This window comes from Oncorhynchus nerka, linkage group LG22, assembly GCF_034236695.1.
Source record: "Oncorhynchus nerka isolate Pitt River linkage group LG22, Oner_Uvic_2.0, whole genome shotgun sequence".
In the NCBI taxonomy this organism is placed as follows: Eukaryota; Metazoa; Chordata; class Actinopteri; order Salmoniformes; family Salmonidae; genus Oncorhynchus; species Oncorhynchus nerka.
The window spans coordinates 54438316-54452414 of NC_088417.1; the positions used below are offsets into that span (position 1 = coordinate 54438316).

Here is a 14099-nt window from a genome sequence, read left to right on the forward strand (position 1 = left end):
GGACATGCTGTTACATCACCTGTTTCCACAGTGCAGCTCCTTAACCATGGCAACGGAATTCCGGTAGGCCCGACAACGGGGGTGTAGAAAGAAACTTGCAAGAGGGAAGGGTGTGTGGAGACTATGGACGGGGCAGTGGGGAAAGGAAAGGCCTTGCATTCCAGGGCCCTGGAAGAGTTACATAATTTAGGAGGAATCGTACTCTTTTAGCTGCTCTATTTTTGAGCGCCTACTTGGGGGGTGGAATATTATGGGATAGGTTAGCAATTAGCACCACTGCATAAAGAAACTGTGATATCAAACCTTGAGCATCCATTTTTTTCTGCAAATAGTCACTGCATAAGTAGCTATTAAGTTATAAATGAGGTTGCTTTGCAACACTAAGTACTAGTTTTAGTAAAACAGGTACTTGATAAAAACATGTTTTATCCAAGAAATCCTGTTCCTTAAATTCAACAAGGAAGTCTCTTGCAAGTGATATACTACAGCGATAGCAGACGCTGACCCCAAGGCACAAGAATCTATGTTCTCATAAGACTGCGATCCCAAAGAAAGTAGTATTGATACACCGAGATGTATATGTTTTCTGTTCTCTCCACACAGGAACCACAGAGCGTGTATGTCTGATACAGGGTACAGTCGAGGCGCTGAATAGCGTCCACAGCTTCATCGCGGAGAAAGTCCGTGAGATGCCTCAGAGCGCCCAGAAAACAGAGCCAGTCAGCATACTACAACCACAGACCACTGTCAACCCCGACCGCGTCAAACAGGTGAGGCCCGGTCCACTCAGTCAGCCAGCCCTGACCAACCATCATACTTGACAGATCAAAGCTCCTTCCCTGATGATCTGTCTGATTGTCTACAATATTGACATGTCATAAGCAGAGTTTCCAGGTCTAACTAAAATGTCTAACCCAGTGACCACTCAAAACCCGTACAGAAGGCCTGAAAAGTAGCCAACATTTTTTCTGCAACGAGAGTTGACACATTTATGCAATAAACCCTTTTTCCATAACGTTATCGGGCCAATTAAGAAGAAATATCGACTTAACTTGTAATGACATTAGAAGCTGCATCTGGTTTTCATCAAAATAATAAATGCGAGCTATAACGTGACGTAATAAAGGAATTTGAATATATTGCAAGAATGCCTGGATAGAGCCATTAGCCGTGTATTGGCCATATACCACAAGGTTCTTTATTGCTATTATACAGTAAACAGGTTACCAACGTAATTAGAACAGTAAAACTTTTTTTGTCATACCCGTGGCATACTTAAGCAATATGGCATGAGGGTGTGGTATATGGCCAATATACGACGGCTAAGGGCTGTTCTTAAGCAAATCGCGGAGTGCCTGGATACAGCCCTGAGCAGTGGTATATTGGCCATATACCACAAACACCCAAGGTGCCTTATTGCGATTATAAACTGGTTACCAATGTAATTAGAGCTGTCACACCCTGACCATAGTTTGCTTTGTATGTTTCTATGTTTTGTTTGGTCAGGGTGTGATCTGAGTGGGCATTCTATGTTACATGTCTAGTTTGTCTATTTCTATGTTTGGCCTGATATGGTTCTCAATCAGAGGCAGGTGTTAGTCATTGTCTCTGATTGGGAACCATATTTAGGTAGCCTGTTTGGTGTTGGGTTTTGTGGGTGATTGTTTCTGTCTCTGTGTTTGCACCAGATAGGGCTGTTTTGGTTTTTCACATTTCTTGTTTTGTTAGTCTATTCATGTATAGTTTCTTGATTAAAGAACCATGAATAATAACCACGCTGCGTTTTGGTCCGCCTCTCCTTCGACTCAAGAAAACCGTTACAAGAGCAGTGAAAATAAATGTCATTCAATCAGCATTCAGGGCTCGAACCACCCAGTCTATAATTGTAAATAAATCCCTTTTGCGCATGTGCATAACTATAAATATATCAGACAGGAGAGTTTGAAATCCTCTTTCCAACTTTCATCACTCAAAGTCTCTGCGCAAAAAAACACTTAAAAAAAATGGCAATTGTGTCGTTATTATGTCAGATGTTAAGACTACAAACCGTTATAAATGGCCCATTTGCGAGATTGTCTTGTCATTTCAATAGGCATAGGCTACAGGCTAAAATCTGGGTTTATGATTGCAATTCAACTTTGCCTTGGTTTTATTTGTCACGTGCGCCGAATACAACAGGTGTAGATCTTACAGTGAAATGCTTACTTTCAGGCTCCAAACAATAGTGCAAAAAAGGTATTAGGTGAACAATAGGTAAGTAAAGAAATAAAAGCAACAGTAAAAAGACAGTAAAAAACAGTAGCGAGGCTATATACAGTAGCGAGGCTATGACAGTAGTGAGGCTACATACAGGCACCGGTTAGTCGGGCTGATTGAGGTAGTATGTACATGTAGATATGGTTTTAAAGTGACTATGCATATATGAAGAACAGAGAGTAGCAGTAGCGTAAAGAGGGGTTGGTGGGTGGCGGGACACAATGCAGATGTCCCGCTTAGCCAATGTGCCGGAGCACTGGTTGGTCGGGCCAATTGAGGTAGTATGTACATACACTGCCTTGCGAAAGTATTCGGCCCCCTTGAACTTTGCGACCTTTTGCCACATTTCAGGCTTCAAACATAAAGATATAAAACAGTATTTTTTTGTGAAGAATCAACAACAAGTGGGACACAATCATGAAGTGGAACAACATTTATTGGATATTTCAAACTTTTTTAACAAATCAAAAACTGAAAAATTGGGCGTGCAAAATTATTCAGCCCCTTTACTTTCAGTGCAGCAAACTCTCTCCAGAAGTTCAGTGAGGATCTCTGAATGATCCAATGTTGACCTAAATGACTAATGATGATAAATACAATCCACCTGTGTGTAATCAAGTCTCCGTATAAATGCACCTGCACTGTGATAGTCTCAGAGGTCCGTTAAAAGCGCAGAGAGCATCACGAAGAACAAGGAACACACCAGGCAGGTCCGAGATACTGTTGTGAAGAAGTTTAGAGCCGGATTTGGTTACAAAAAGATTTCCCAAGCTTTAAACATCCCAAGGAGCACTGTGCAAGCGATAATATTGAAATGGAAGGAGTATCAGACCACTGCAAATCTACCAAGACCTGGCCGTCCCTCTAAACTTTCAGCTCATACAAGGAGAAGACTGATCAGAGATGCAGCCAAGAGGCCCATGATCACTCTGGATGAACTGCAGAGATCTACAGCTGAGGTGGGAGACTCTGTCCATAGGACAACAATCAGTCGTATATTGCACAAATCTGGCCTTTATGGAAGAGTGGCAAGAAGAAAGCCATTTCTTAAAGATATCCATAAAAAGTGCAGTTTAAAGTTTGCCACAAGCCACCTGGGAGACACACCAAACATGTGGAAGAAGGTGCTCTGGTCAGATGAAACCAAAATTGAACTTTTTGGCAACAATGCAAAACGTTATGTTTGGCGTAAAAGCAACACAGCTCATCACCCTGAACACACTATCCCCACTGTCAAACATGGTGGTGGCAGCATCATGGTTTGGGCCTGCTTGTCTTCAGCAGGGACAGGGAAGATGGTTAAAATTGATGGGAAGATGGATGGAGCCAAATACAGGACCATTCTGGAAGAAAACCTGATGGAGTCTGCAAAAGACCTGAGACTGGGACGGAGATTTGTCTTCCAACAAGACAATGATCCAAAACATAAAGCAAAATCTACAATGGAATGGTTCAAAAATAAACATATCCAGGTGTTAGAATGGCCAAGTCAAAGTCCAGACCTGAATCCAATCGAGAATCTGTGGAAAGAACTGAAAACTGCTGTTCACAAATGCTCTCCATCCAACCTCACTGAGCTCGAGCTGTTTTGCAAGGAGGAATGGGAAAAATGTCAGTCTCTCGATGTGCAAAACTGATAGAGACATACCCCAAGCGACTTACAGATGTAATCGCAGCAAAAGGTGGCGCTACAAAGTATTAACTTAAGGGGGCTGAATAATTTTGCACGCCCAATTTTTCAGTTTTTGATTTGTTAAAAAAGTTTGAAATATCTAATAAATGTCGTTCCACTTCATGATTGGGTCCCACTTGTTGTTGATTCTTCACAAAAAAATACAGTTTTATATCTTTATGTTTGAAGCCTGAAATGTGGCAAAAGGTCGCAAACTTCAAGGGGGCCGAATACTTTCGCAAGGCACTGTATGTACATGAATGTATGGTTAAAGTGACTGTCCATATATGATAAACAGAGAGTAGCAGCAGCGTAGTAAAAGAGGGGGGTTGGCGGGAGGGGGCACAATGCAAATAGTCCAGGTAGTCATTTGATTACCTGTTAAGGAGTCTTTTGCCTTGGGGGTAAAAACTGTTGAAGACTTTTTGTCCTAGACTTGGCACTCCGGCACCGCTTGTCATGTGGTAGTAGAGAGAACAGTCTGTGACTGGGGTGGCAATTTGACCATTTTTAGGGCCTTCCTCTGATAGCGCCTGGTGTAGAGGTCCTGGATGGCAGGCAGCTTTGCCCCAGTGATATACTGGGCCAATAGCACTACCCTCTGTAGTGCCTTGCGGTCGGAGGCTGAGCATTTGCCATACCAGGCAGTAATGCAACCGGTCAGGATGCTCTCGATGTTGCAGCTGTAGAACTTTTGAGGATCTGAGGACCCATGCCAAATCTTTTTAGTTTCCTGAGGGTGAATCGGCTTTCTCGAGCCCTCTTCACGACTGTCTTGGTGTGTTTGGACCATACTAGTTTGTTGGTGATGTGGACACCAAGGAACTTGAAGCTCTCAACCTGCTCCTCTACAGCCCCGTCGATGAGAAAAGGTGCGTACTCGGTCCTCCTTTTCATCTCCTTAGTCTTGGTTACGTTGAGGGATAGGTTGTTATTCTGGCACCACCCAACCAGGTCTCTGACCTCCTCCCTATAGGCTGTCTCGTCGTTGTCGGTGATCAGGCACTGTTGTGTCGTCAGCAAACTTAATGATGGTGTTGGAGTCGTGCCTGGCCATGTAGTCGTGGGTGAACAGGAAGTACATGAGGGGACTGAGCACGCACACCAGGGGGGCTCCAAGGTTGATGAAAAGCGTGGCAGATGTGTTGCTCCCTACCCTCACCACCTTGGGGCAGCCCGTCAGGAAGTCCAGGATCCAGTTGCAGAGGGGGGTGTTTAGTCCCAGGATCCTTAGCTTAGTGATGACCTTTGAGGTTACTATGGTGTTGAACGCTGAGCTGTAGTCAATGAATAGCATTCTCACGTAGATGTCCCTTTTGTCCGGGAGGGAAAGGGCAGTGTGGAGTGCAATAGAGATTGCATCATCTGTGGATCTGTTTGGGCGGTATGCAAATTAGGGCAGATCTAGGGTTTCTGGGATAATGGTGTTGATGTGAGCCATGACCAGCCTTTCAAAGCACTTCATGGATATGGATGTGAGTGAGTCATTTAGGCAGGTTGCCTTTCTGTTCTTGGGCACAGGGACCATGGTGGTCTGCTTGAAACATGTTGCTATTACAGGCTCAATCAGGGTCATGTTGAAAATGTTAGTGAAGACACCTGCCAGTTGGTCAGCACATGCCCGGAGCACACGTCCTGGTAATTCGTCTGGCCCCGCAGCCTTGTGTCTAAAGTTCTTACTCACGTTGGCTACGGAGAGCGTGATCACACAGTCGTCCGGAACAGCTGATGCTCTCATGCATGCCTCAGTGTTGCTTGCCTCGAAGCGAGCATAGAAGTGATTTTGCTCATCTGGTAGGCTCATGTCACTGGGCAGCTCGCGGCTGTGCTTACTTTTGGAATCTGTAATAGGACGAGCGTCGGAGCCGGTGTAGTATGATTCAATCTTAGCCCTGTATTGACGCTTTGCCTGTTTGATGGTTCGTCGCAGGGCATAGCAGGATTTCTTGTAAGCTTCCGGGTTAGAGTTCAACATCTTGAAAGTGGCCCTTTAGCTCAGTGCAAATTTTACGTGTAATCCATGGCTTCTGGTTGGGGTATGCACGTACAGTAACTGTGGGGACGACATCCTCGATGCACTTATTGATAAAGCCAGTGACTGATGTAATGTACTCAAGTCCATCGGAAGAATTCCGGAACATGTTCCAGTCTGTGATAGCAAAACAGTATTGTAGTTTAGCATCTGCTTCATCTGACCACTTTTTTATAGACCAAGTTACTGGTGCTTCCTGCTTTAATTTTTGCTTGTAAGCAGGAATCAGGAGGATCTTAGCTATATGCAGGTAGCCTATAGCCCTGGTAGGCCTACATCTAATTTCAGCCTACAGTAGCCTAGCCAAGATGTAGGCAAGATGTAAGCAGAATGATTTAGCGGCTTGCTTCGTTCAAATTGACAGACTCATTTATTCAACATGAATAGCGAGGTGATTTCGAGGTAAGAAGTGCTTGTGTTGCCCAATAGCCTGCTGGAATAGGCTACTGAGGATGGGGTCATACTTTCAATCCCTGAACCAAATATTAAGAATATGGATATGACCTGAATATGCTTGTCAACAACAGACAGTGTTTTTTTTCTCTTTAGCCTAATCTGACTACTGTTACAGTCAATCAAATACATTCTAACTACTAATCATCAATTGCGATAGAGCTTTGATAACTTCCAATTGAATGAATTAATAACTGCATAATAACACAAGGCTACAATAACAATAAACTGAAGATATAGGCTATTTATTAAATTGGTTTGCCAGCTCCAGGTAGGCTACACAAGTGGCACTAATTGATTTGTAATGACTCCAGTGATATCGACATTTTAACATATTTATTGTATCAAATGGTAGACTACAGTAGCCTACAATGGCAGATAAATTAATAGGCTACTTGATGGCCAACAGATATCATTCTCCACATTTAAATGTCAGTACCATTGAGGACTTCCCCATAACAGAAGCACACGAGGGGGATCCATAACTTCCATTTCAAATTTCCACTCGCGCAGCCTTCGAGACCCAAGAACTGAACATGCATAAAACATTTAGTTTGATATGGTTTTCCATAAGCAAAGTTGACATTTAGAATGGACTTTAAACCACCTCCAAGCGAATGTTTTATCTAATTTTCCAGTGCTATGACACCGTTATTTCTTGATGCGCATCAGTTCTAGCATATTAAAGTTTTATGGAAAAAAGGTTGAAAATAAATAGTTGTCTCCATAATGACAATCTAAATAACCTATAACTGGTAAAAAAGTTGTCATGACATGCGCGTCTGCTGCTATGTATCCTCTCACTCATGTAAACTCAGCCAATAGTGGACTCAGCTGCCTGCTGCTGCGCTCGCTCAACAAACACCCCTCCGGCCATCCCCACCACTCACTCACTCAGCAACAGCCTGCCTCACTGCCTCATAGTCATTAGGTCATAGTGAAATACATTTTTGTTTATAAAGAGAAATGCAATGGCGGTCGCAGTGCAACTTAGAAGTAGCCCAAAAACCCGCAGCCAGCCACCAAAACCTTTTTACCCACAACATCGTTTTCAAAGTAGCCCAATTTGGATGGAAAACCTTGGACATGGCAAACCTGGTCATAAGGACACATGGTCAGCACATGGCAAGAACACAGTCACACTTGCCGCACACTTTTTCTGACAGGGGCGAGCCTTCTTACCGGTTACCTGCCCCACAACCCGAGTCCTGACAGGGTCAGGAATATGTGAAGGCAATGGGTTATTTTTAACGGCCAACCGCCCGCTAGGTGCCACAGAGCTGGACGACAGCTGTAGCCTTAACCCCTGGGATTAACACATTGCTGAGTAAAGCAGGGGGGCTGGGATAGTAGAATGACTCTGTGAGAGATATATTTATCTACCTCTCTTTCCTCCTTAACAATCACTCACTCTCTCTCTCCCTTGCTTCCTCCCCTCCTCCCTCTGGCTCCCAACATTCCTCTGCAGGCTAAATTGATTGTGCCCAACAGCACGGCTGGGCTGATCATCGGTAAGGGCGGGGCCACGGTCAAGGCGGTGATGGAGCAGTCGGGTGCCTGGGTGCAGCTGTCCCAGAAGCCTGAAGGCATTAACCTGCAGGAGCGTGTGGTCACTATCAGCGGGGAACCCGAGCAGAACTGCAAAGCCGTGGAGATCATCGTGCAGAAGATCCAGGAGGACCCTCAGAGCAGCAGCTGCCTCAACATCAGCTACTCCAACATCTCAGGCCCCGTGGCCAACTCCAACCCCACCGGTTCCCCCTACGCCAACTCAGCCGAGGTCCTCCCCAACGCAGCCGCGGCTGCCGCCACTGCCTCCAGCCTTCTGGGCCAGGCCGGCCTGGCAGGAATGGGCGGCTTCCCGGGCACCATGTCCAGCTTCTCTGGCAATGACCTGCTGGCCATCACCTCAGCGCTCAACACTCTGGCCAGCTATGGCTACAACACCAACACCCTGGGTCTGGGCCTCAACCCCGCTGCCGCCTCTGGGGTCCTGGCCGCCGTGGCTGCTAGCGCTAACCCAGCCGCTGCTGCCGCCGCTAACCTCCTGGCCTCCTATGCCAGCGATGCCTCCGGCGGCTCCGGCCACCCCGCTGTCGGCCTGGGCGGCTTCTCCCTGGGCTCACTGGCTGCCGCCACAGGGGCCTCCAACGGTTACCTGAACGCCTCATCCCCACTGATGGCCTCTTCCCTGCTGGCCACAGAGAAGCTGGGAGACGGGGCCAAGGACGTGGTGGAGATTGCCGTGCCCGAGAATCTGGTGGGCGCCATCCTGGGGAAAGGTGGTAAAACGCTGGTGGAGTACCAGGAGCTGACAGGCGCCCGCATCCAGATCTCCAAAAAGGGAGAGTTCATCCCCGGCACGCGAAACCGTAAAGTTACCATAACAGGGTCGCCCGCGGCAACACAAGCTGCCCAGTATCTGATCAGCCAGCGGATCACGTATGAGCAGGGTGTGCGTGCCACCAACCCACAGAAGGTGGGCTAAATGGGAAAAAAAATGGGAAAATAAAGGAAGGATGGAGACAGAGAAAATAAAAGGGAATCAAGGGTCACGGCGAGGGGAAGAAAATGTCCAAATATCCGTTCAATATTTCAGTATGAAAAAGAGAAGATCACAAAGGAGGAAGAGGTGGGGATAAAACCAAGATAAGTTTGTGTGATATGTGATTGTGTTTTTAGGACCGAGGTCCTGATGTTTTTAAAAAGTTGTGAGGAGTCCTTTTGATGATGGCGATTAGAGTAAAGCTGAACTGGTCCACTGCCAAGCTGCAGATCCAGGGGTGAGCACATGAGTTCACCCCCATTCAGAAACCTCATAGCTGGGTTTGTTTTGGGTTTCGTTCTCTTCCGTTTCACTCTTCTATCATTGTGTGGGTTTTTCAGCTTCAGTTGCAGACCTCCGCTACAGGTGTTTTGAGAGTCAGTTGAGGTTCCAGACCAGCTAAAAGAGCAGAGATGGATGTTTGCTCATGCCTTTTTCCTTTGATGTTAACCTTGCTCCATGTGAACAAAGCAAAAAAGTCCTTGTCTACATGAGAGAGGTTAAATGATGCTCACCAGAGGTCGTCCAAAACCATTAAGCATCCATTTTATTCTAAATTCTTAACGGATATCACATTATTAATGACATGCCACTGTATGATTCATATCAAAATTAAGATTTTAACACTTTGGTTGTTATAATTTTTATTTTCATCAATTATTTATTGAAATATGGTCTCATTCAAACACGTATAGATTATTTTAACCTGTGAATTCGGGTTGATATGAATGTAAAGACAGTATTATTGTTATTTTGTTACTAACGAGGATCACATTTTGAGTTGCAGTGACAGATATGTATAGTTTTAACCCAGAACTGCACAGTAACTATATATGAGTGTAGATCAGGGGTCAAATGTTCAATGTGAGAGGATAGATGAGACACACAGGAATGTACACACACATACACAGGAACACACATAGACAATCATTCATACATGTAGACCGCCACCCACATACACACCACTTTTGGTGCTACGAAAACATAACTACAGATAGGCTTATATCTCCTGTATTACCTAAATTGAAAATCCCTTTTGAGATGCCAAGCGTTGTCCACTCATCTATAGTTTACGGGATTTAGTTCTGCCTTTATGTGAGTAAAGTAAGACTGGATTTCATGCTACGATTGTCAGTCTTAATATTTTACCCCAGTAAATCAGTTGTCCTTTAGTTGCCATGGCAAACTGTTTCTTGTACCATCATGGGCAGTTTAGATCCAAATAACGTAGTTACTGGTTTAAAACCAATCATTTTATACTATTGTCATAAATTGGCCCTGTACTTTGAGTTTGCCAGCCGATATTGCTCCTTGCGACATACTCCGACAGTATGTAGAAATATGATTAAACCCCCATGGGAAGGAGCATTGTATCCGAAAGGGAAGACGGCACTATACACAGCTTGAGGTATGTTACATTATCTTTTCAATTGAAGAAACATCTAACCAGAAGAGTCCCCCAAGGGAACGAAGCACTACAAAGCAGTTTTGTTAAGAAAAGCAGTTTGAACCTTATCTGTGAACAAGAAGACGATTGCTTTAGATTTAGGGTGGCTGGTAGTCAAGAGAGACACTAATGAGAAAGAAATGGAGTCACCATGAAACACATTTGGACTGAAACCATTTGGAGTTTGTTGTGAACCATTCTTCCCAATCAGAGTAAATACCAATATGGAGTCAAACAGTTTATGCAGTTGGTCAGTCGAACTTGTTATCTTGCCTAAAGCAGACATTGACACTAGCTTATATTGGCAGTAGTGCATAATGCATTGCTGAAACATTTTGCTGACATTCTGTAAGGATAATTGCAGGGGGGGGGGGGGGGGGTAACTGTCTCCTAGAACATTCTCAAACAAACAAAGATTACCCTTGCTTGCTTCTGCGCTGCTATACATTGGTTTTCATCCGAGTACACTGGGTCTATTATGACTGCACTGTGAGACACAACGAAGACACAACGCAGTGTGCCTGTCCCTTCTTGAGCCAAGTGTTCATATTTTGATGTACATATCCAAGAAATAGGCCTACAGCTGACACACACGCATTGCATGTTCTAGAGCAAAACCAGCCGAGCAGTGAGATAAGGAACATCTCCACAAGAACATCCATAATGTGTTGTCTTGGAGATGTTTTGATTTACCAATAATATTGCACAGCAGAGAGCTGCTACACATTCATATTAATGGAAGTCTCTTCTACTGATGAGTCCAGAGTCATCAGTCAACCATATTGTCTTTTATTAACCCAAATGACTCCTAATACATTTATTTTCCTGCACAGCAGTCCCTGAATCTTATTCTGACCCTCTTTTCCATTTCAAGCGTTTATCCTTATGTAACCAGAGCTCTGTGATTGGCTTTCAGTAATACAGGACTGGAAGGGATAGCGGCAGAGAATCAAAGAAAAAGCAACACTCCATTTTTATGAGTGAAATGACAATGCCCCTCCTCCACCATACCTACCTACTCAATAGTTATTCTAAGGAACGTTTGCTCGAGAAAGAAGTTACCTTTACCTCATCTTACTATCAACTATGTGTTGGAGCACTCCGCATGGCATGGCACTAGCCACGAGCCCCATTACCTTGACTCACTGAATACACGTTTCCCTTTCATTGTATTTCTGAAGGGATGTGCTGTGACTTATAACAGTACTCAATGGTGCACTGGTTATTTGAAATGGCACTCCAGTTAAAATATCTGTAACTTCCACCCGTGGGGTTCAGAAACCTTCATATTTTAGCCCCTAACCTCACAAAATGTTTACGTGATTTAAAATACAAGCACAAATCAAGGTGAATTTAGTAATATAAGCAATGCAACTAGACTTGGTTTAGAGGACTACTCTAGAGCTGTCTGATCTATACATTGTCCTCTTTTTACGTTCATTACATTACTTACTTCGGCATTTCTCCCACCCTTCATATGGTATTTTTAGTATATTTTAGAACGCTCCTATATCCAGATTCCCTTCTCTCTCTCCTCCACTCTGCTCGCCCTCTCTCTCCTTTTTTCTGTCTACTCATAGGCGCTGATGTCTGGGGTTGCAGGGAGTGCCGAAGTGATCGATAGCAGTTATGCACTATAGGTCATAAGGGTATGCAAATATTTTCACAGCCCATAGAGTTCACCAGGCAAAAATGCACAGATAACAACTGCCTCCAAACTGTGACACCCCACAAGACCAACAAGCAACATTGGTTCAAACTACGGTATCAAATTCCCTACTAAAAGAGGAACAAGTAGGATTTAGACAGGCTTATATTGTAATATATGACCTTTTAGGGGAACAGGAGAGGTTATGTATTTTTTTCTACTGGAAAGCAAAATAAGTAAGCAAATCTTTTTTCAATGAGCAAATGTCTGTTGGTTGACCAAACAACTTATTTTTCAGCCTTTTAAACAGGAGTTTATTTCAAAAAAAGTTCATGATAGAGAAAGATGGGAACTCGTTCGTGACCTCATGCTGAAACAGTGACATCCTTTATGCATATCCTCTTATCTGAAAAATGACTAGAAATTAATTTCTGTGGAATATGTCATGTCAACATGATGTATATGTATGTTATTGTAGCTATTCTAGTTTGTAGTCCAAATGCAGTCCAGCGTCTCGTCAATACAATGTGAAACTCTATGTTATCTTTGTGTGGATGATGAAGAGTGCCAACTAAGCCTGAGTAAGATTAGCTTCGCTATTTGTTTGTGCATTACGATGACTCATCATATGGCGTCCATATTTCTGTCATTTAGTTTGACCGTAAGAAAAATGTAAAGAATATTGGAAGCAATATAGTAGCATGTTGTCCTGTTTTGTGTTTTGGTTATGTTTGTCGTATGAACCTTTGAAATTACTAAGATTTTGAATTAATAGGTTTACATGTACTTTTTGTAAATTATGAAAATGCTGCTATTTGATAAGTAAAATATACAAAACATTTTAGTTGAAAAGATGTCTGGTCTGTTGATTAGAAACATGCTCTAAAAGACAGGGCATACAATTAGGTGTATAGAATACTATACAGTATTGGTAAGATAGTAACAGTAATAATAGACTCTATAGTACAACCTGTGCCAAACTAGACTTCTGCAGCTTTTGAAATTGTAGATGTGCAATCAAATGTTAGATATTAATAACTTGTTTAGAAGTGCTGATCAGGTGCCAATCAAACAATGTTTTTAAGTTAAGAAAAGATAATCAAATACATTACTTAAGAAAACAAAGGATGGATAACTGTTTTGTGCATTGTTTTACCCCATAGCTACATAGAGTAAGAGCTAAAGATTGTGATTTTTATGGATCCATGTTGTTTTACACTCCATGCATCCCCTGTGTGTTCGTTTGACCTGTGGCTTAAGCACTGATGTTTTTCACAAATGTCTCTATAGGCCAGCATGGACTTAGCATAACATGTTATAAGCATTCATAACATAGCCAGCCATTATCAGACAAAATGTGTTTCGTGGAGTTAGGTGTTATCTTTTTGCACGTCTTCTATTGCATGGTATCAAAGTGAAATATGGAGGGGAAAAAAATGAATGCAAAAAAAATGGAGGTGTTCTCGCAACATTCAAAGACATAACGTTGCATGCAATCAGTTGTAGAGCACTTACGTTAAAACCGCCTCATATTTAAAAAATGGTTTATTGTCGTAAGTTGGGAGGGGTTCTATTATTGTCATGTTGGTCCAAATACAACATATTTCAGATCAAATTCTCATACAGTCCATCTCTTTATATTATTACAGTTATGATTTTGTTTTCTTAAGGTACCATGAGGAGTATTACAAATGCGAAAAATGTTAGTCAGTGTTATTCTTGTGTTTTGCTTTCTAGAATACCAGGCATGCATTTTTTAGGATCAGGTTAAACCTCACAAAACCTGCGTAATATTTTTTACGATTTTTTATACTACAGCTTGAATTCCCAGATCTAATCTATGAATGTACTACCATTTGCTCATTATTTCTGTTGAATGTTTATCAGTCTTTAAATGTGAATTCAAGGCTGGAATGTCAACTACATGTAGCGTTAACATATTATGTCAAGAACCAATTTCAGCTATAGTCAGGTAGGCCTGACATGGCCATAGTCATAATCCAGATATGTTTCAACAACACTTCAGATTCGCTGTAAACATTATCC

General features: G+C 43.0%; 1 protein-coding gene across 1 annotated transcript; it reads left to right on the forward strand.

Annotated features, from left to right (window-relative positions):
* The first annotated feature begins 603 nt into the window (after positions 1-603).
* LOC115105352 (RNA-binding protein Nova-1-like) lies at positions 604-10753 on the forward strand. Its single transcript, XM_029627294.2, has 2 exons — positions 604-770; positions 7882-10753. Exons 1-2 carry the CDS (start codon positions 690-692, stop codon positions 8899-8901), a joined length of 1101 nt encoding a protein of 366 aa, XP_029483154.2. The 5' UTR covers positions 604-689; the 3' UTR covers positions 8902-10753.
* The last annotated feature ends 3346 nt before the right edge of the window (positions 10754-14099 follow it).